The sequence below is a fragment of the Vicia villosa genome, linkage group LG2 (genome assembly GCF_029867415.1).
Source record: "Vicia villosa cultivar HV-30 ecotype Madison, WI linkage group LG2, Vvil1.0, whole genome shotgun sequence".
NCBI lineage: Eukaryota > Viridiplantae > Streptophyta > Magnoliopsida > Fabales > Fabaceae > Vicia > Vicia villosa.
This window is the reverse complement of record NC_081181.1, coordinates 182,572,073-182,578,222: the sequence shown is the minus strand read 5'-3', so window position 1 is coordinate 182,578,222 and position 6,150 is coordinate 182,572,073. Positions and strand designations below refer to the sequence as shown.

The 6,150-nt window shown below is 37.4% G+C and overlaps 1 protein-coding gene across 1 annotated transcript; it reads right to left on the bottom strand.

Annotated features, from left to right (window-relative positions):
* Positions 1-200: 200 nt before the first annotated feature.
* LOC131647607 (ubiquinone biosynthesis protein COQ4 homolog, mitochondrial-like) lies at positions 201-1,697 on the bottom strand. Its single transcript, XM_058917479.1, has 3 exons — positions 1,601-1,697; positions 1,099-1,300; positions 201-971 (listed from the first exon to the last, which is right to left on the bottom strand). Exons 2-3 carry the CDS (start codon positions 1,279-1,281, stop codon positions 480-482), a joined length of 675 nt encoding a protein of 224 aa, XP_058773462.1. The 5' UTR covers positions 1,282-1,300; positions 1,601-1,697; the 3' UTR covers positions 201-479.
* Positions 1,698-6,150: the final 4,453 nt, after the last annotated feature.

Genomic DNA, 6,150 nt, shown 5'->3' with positions numbered 1-6,150 from the left:
GGACTCGAATTATTTCCACCAGCAGTCTTCATCTCCGGCAACAAAGTAAACTCCCATTGATTATGTTCCTTCCATATCTGATGAGAGGCTCTGATTTCATAAATATGGTACCGCAGAGCTTTGGTAAAAATCAGATGTTGCAGAGTAATAATTATTGATCAACACCATAAACTTTCTACTTCAAAATTGTAAACCTGAAATGAAACAAAATAGTATTCCAAATTTCTATTGTAATATGGTTGTTTAAAAACTGGATCGGTTTTCCTTTTGGCAGGAACACTATAGCAATGGATGATTATAAAACCAAACCTATGTTCGTGATTCTATTTAATTTAATTGACTGATATAGTCATTGATGAAATCCAACCTATACAAAACTGGCTAAGTATCAGGAGACAGCTATTGCATTGGACATTATTAAGAAAATTGAATGCGGTTGCACTGTATAAATACAACTTATCAGCTCGGAAAGAATTCAGTCAAGGAACAGCAGGGACCGGAACAATTCCCAATTTTCTGCGAACATCTTCTAAATCTTCATGAAAATGCTGCTCATAATACACACACATTAGATCATTGCATTGTGTGCCGGCACGAAGAGCCCATGGGAAGTAGTGTTGAAAAAACAATTTTCTCTGTTTTTCGCTGAATCTTGTTGTGCCCCCTACAACAGACATCATGCACATAGGAAGATACATCTGTTGAAACTCGATTACTTTCAGCGCTGACTCCCCAATCAAGTTAGTAGGAAGGTCAAAAAGGGTGTGCCAGAAGTCATGAACCTCACGAGCTCGCATTGCAACGTAGGCCAGCTCATCTGTATCCATGAACCGCACAGGAGGCCGATCGTCTGGTGAAAAGTTCCTGGATCCCATAAATCTAGCATAGGCAGCACCAAATGTATTTGGTGGAAGGTCCCAAGCATGTCCTACATTTGCCGATACAACACGAGGGCGCTCCAACAGTACTGCCTATTAAACAAGATTATATAAGAAAAAGCACTCAACATTTAACCTCAACAACAAGAACAAGAAGATGGTATCACAACATGATGAGCAATGAAAATAGCGAAAAAGGTAATGAGAAACGATTACCGACCCTTCCTTCGGGGGAAGATTTCATCCTTTGAAGAACCCTTTCAAAGGCAGGTTTTCCAGCTGTTTCACCAAGAGCCGCTATCAAATCAGCTCTACGCGGATTCAAAAGCGCTCCGACCGCTGAACCAAATGCCACCGCAGCCTGCTGCCATGTCTTAAGCTTGATTCTACCACCGTCCACCATTCCAACTTCCTTGTTAAACCTAAAACATAACAAAATATAATATCATCATCCATTATGATTTGATTATTCTCAGGCAGCAAACCCTAATTTCTCAATACTCTTAGATGTTTCAAAGTGCATATCAGCCACAATCAATAACCCTAAAAAGCTAATTAAAACCTTAACAAGCATAAAAAGAACCTTAAATTCTCATCAACATTCACTTTACTCTCAAGCAAATTAAGATTTTCAGCGCAACAATCACAATAAGAAAGCAATTGTCACAAAAAAAGAGAAAAGAGATCGAGCCAAAATACAATGAACATGGATGAATGAATACCTAGGTTGAAGAGTGAATATGGAGAAGACGCGCTAGGGTTCGTATTTTAGCTTTGGATTCAAATCAAGTGCAAGTAGCGACGGTGTTTCTGATTGTTTCGGAAGCTAAATTCTTTATGCACATCCTTGATATAATTTTGCTTCCTTAGATAGTGGGATTCAAATATCGTTAGAAACTGTATCTATTGGCTGACTTCGAATTTAGAGTCGGCTAAACCGACGCTAAAAGAAATTGTAGACTAAGTCTTGGTTGACTATAGAGTCGGCTAAACCGACGCTACTTAAATTATTGACCTGACATTAGAGTCGGTGAAAGCAACGCTAAACAACTGTTGACCATTCTATAAAATATTTTTATGGAAAATGAGAAAATACAACCACGAAGTATAGTTAAGAAGGCACAACGTGTTACTCGTTTTTAACTAGATACGCAAATGTTTTCCCCGTGCATCTATAATATCGTTGTTTCTCGTTGTCTTTGAGTTTATGTGTCTTTGAGTTTATGTTGATGATGCGATTGTTGTTTATGTATTTGTTGTTATTGATACTATTTTGTTGATGATGCTATTGTTGCTTATGTATTTGTGATTGTTGATGTCATTATGTTGATGATGTCATTTTTGCTTATGTATTTGATGTTGTGAATGCCATATTGTGCAGATGATGCCATTGTTGCTTATGTATTTGTTGTTGTTGATGATGCCATATTATGTTGATGATGTCATTGTTGCTTATGTATTTGTTGTTGTTGTTAATGTCGTTGTGTTGATGATGCCATTGTTGTTGATGATGCCATTATTGTTGATATCCCATTGATGTTGATGTTTGTGTCTTGACGTTGATTGTTTTATGTCTTGATAAATAATGATATTCCCCATCTAGTAGCGACGAAGCTACTTATACAAATGAAACTAGTACAAATAATTCTCAATCTATAGGAGTCAAAGAGATAAAACAATGAGGGGCCACTTTGATGGCCAAGTTATTAAAAATCCGCAAGTCGGGTGTCAAATTCCCGGTCGAGTTTAGTTCTACTTATACAATACTTTATAGTCCTCATTCTTCATTTTTTTTTTAAGAATTATGTTGCGTTCCTTGGGTGTAGCAAAGTCAACATATTGATAAATGATTGAAAACATGTAATAGAAGAGAATAAAGATAGCATATGGAATAGCGTTCAAGTACTAATTTTAAGTTTCATCGATGCAATATTACTTTATATAAACCCTAATACATACTTCTTAATGTAAATGTGTAGTTGGCGTTTGAGTTTACCGATGATTCTTAGTTGAAAAAAAAGTGGATCACTTATGATGGTACATCTTGGAAGGATTTTAAGCCACGTTTACACGTGACTACATCACGGAGCCTAAGCGTAATCTTGAGCTTCCGTGGATGAGATATCCTTATCTTTTTAGGAAGGTTTGGAAAACTTTTGTGAATTCTCGTAGTTCATGGTTAATACTAGATGTATTTACTGATAATGTTATGCTTATGCATTATAGATACAACCATGCAAGTTGATACCTTTCTAAATGTTTAAAACATTTTAAAAGTGAAGCAGGACAAGTGATCAAGACAAAAAACAAATACACTGATAGATTATCTCATGGGAGATATAAAAAATTTGAGAAAATAATAATTGTTGAAAAATACAACAACTAAGAGATGAGGACTCCATGAGTTGTGAACGAGAACCATGTCCACCATCACGACATGAGAAGTGGAAGAGGGCTCGACAAATACCAAATGGAGACTACTTTATATACCTAAAGATTAGTCGCTGAGAAAATTGAAAGTAGGACTTGTTGTTCGTATATTATGTGTTATTCAAATTGCTTTGATAATTAACATTGTATGTCTTATTATGTTGTGTAGGATTCCTTGTTTATCTAAGCCCGATAAGGTTCCTTTGTTTCAGAACCACAACATGATATATTAGTAGAAGCAGTCGGATCAAAGAAGCATGATGGGTGTGTACGTGGTATTGGAGATGGTATCGGCTTGAGAGGGTGGTTTAGTCCATTGAGAAAAAGCACTAGATAGGTGCAAAAATAAATGATAGAAGAGTTTGAGAAGAAGTTGGAAAATCAATAGAAAGAATTTGAAAATAAGTTAGCAGAGGAGCAAAAAAATCACATGAAAGACATATAAGAGTTATATGTGGTATGTGAGAACATAATGATATTTTAAATATATGATATACATTGGGTTGATTATGTTTTGTGTTTATGTTATTTGTATGAACAATTTATTGAAAGAACTGCTATACGTGGTGTAATCACAAAAGGAAGTTTATTCCTTGATATAATTTTGCTTCCTTAGATAGTGGGATTCAAATATCGTTAGAAACTGTATCTATTGGCTGACTTCGAATTTAGAGTCGGCTAAACCGACGCTAAAAGAAATTGTAGACTAAGTCTTGGTTGACTATAGAGTCGGCTAAACCGACGCTACTTAAATTATTGACCTGACATTAGAGTCGGTGAAAGCAACGCTAAACAACTGTTGACCATTCTATGTTGATTTTAGCGTAGGTTTAACCGACGCAAAAACAAATTGTTGACTACTTCTATGTGGACTTTAGAGTCGGCTTAACAGATGCTAAAACAATTCTTGACTTTTTTGTTGACTATAGAGGTGGTTAGGCCGACTCTATTTTAAATATTGACTTTTTTTGTTGACTTTAGAGTCAGCCCATGCAACGCTAATTGGAATTGTTGACCTTAATGTTTTGACTTTAGCGTAGTCTTTACCGACGCTAAAATAAATATTGATTTTTCACTTTTTTTTTAAAATGTACCGTCGGTTCCTTAGCGACCGTCTAGCCTCGGTTAAACCGAGGCTAAGTAGCTTCGGCTCCTCTTCCACCGACGCTATTCAGTAGCTTCGCATGTTTTATTCAAGGCTCGACACCGACTCTAAACCGACGCTAAATACGTATTAGTGTCGGTTTTTTAGCATTTAGCGTCCGCTAATGGCCTACGCTAATAACTGTTTTTCTAGTGGTGTTCCACCATGCCTACACTCTTCTTTTTATCATCCACCCAAATCTCTCATTCATCTCATCTCCCCAAAGCTTTTTGTATCCCAAAAATCTTCATCTTTAATATCTCTGTAACGTCAAAAACCATGTCTTCTTCAGACATCAACCCTAAATCAGACATCAACACTAAACCTCAACCAACCAAGTCTTCATGTGAAATCGACCAAGACACCCTAAACGAAAAACCACTCTCCTTCATTCTTCCAGAAAATCCCAAATCACATGCAAAAACCGCTAAGACTTCTGGAATCCGCAAGTCTTCTCGTCTTCAAAAAAACAAAACCTGTGAAGTCCACAATTGGCATATCCGATGACTCGGATGAAGAAACTTGCCCAGATGATGCTGAACTTGACTCACATCAAGATGTCATTTTCTCTTCCAAACATGCACTGGACCTTATCAACTCAAAATGGAGGAACATAAGTGTAATATTTGACAAACCCATGGATTTTGAGAGCTTCGCTGTCCGTGGTTACAACATCGAAGAGCTTGTAATCGTTCAAGGATGGCAAAAGATGTTAACCCTAGAAATTGAAACTTACCCAAAACTAGTTCGTAGTTTCTATGCTGCAATCCACTCAGAAACCAACGATTTGACTCTCAAATCCACCATCAAAGATACAACCATAACCCTAACTCCATCCCTAATATGTCAAATCCTTAACATCTCTGATTCTGGCATCCATCTCTTTTCACAAGAATGGGTTGGGTTGTACAAAACCACCATGGATAATGTTTATCGTGAACTTCTGGTTGATACCACAAAACCCCTAGGGTCTTCAAATGTAAATCCCGTCCCTCGCATTTTACACAAAATGTCCATCCATAATGTCATTCCTAGAGCAGGTAGCCTAGAAAAACTATCCAAGTATGACATTCTAGTGATCTTCCATCTCCTAAATCGTCATCCCCTTCAATTAGGATACCTAATCCTAAGCTTCATGAAACACATATGCAGAAAAGGAAGAACTGCTCCTTATGGAGGATTCTTATCACTTGTGTTTAAACACTTCAAAATCCCCACTGATGATGCCACATCCTTCATGGGTGCTGGAGCCATTCATGATTGTCGCCTCTCAAAGATGAACCTCCCTGTACTTCAAATCCTGTGCTTCAAAAACGAAAAACGGTTGGTCAAAACTGCTGATGTTAAGAAAAAGGTTAAAACCTTCACCGCAACAGACCATGCTAAACCAGAAATTGGTCATTTCATGTCCAAACCAACTAGTGCTGAAGCTTCTAAAGCTCACTCTCCACAAATTGAAAAAACTGAATCCCCCATTAAGGAACCCGTCTCACCCTCACATCAACCCACTGAACAAAATATCCCTGAAGTGCTCCATTCACCAATTCCCTCCATCACAACTCCACCTGATCACTCTCTGCCCTCTTAAACTATTGTGTTTACCTCACCTCCAAAAATTGTTGCTGAAGATACCTTTGTCCAAACATCTGAATCTCTAGCTTCCCCAATCACCCAAACCCCAGTCTTTGATCACTCTCC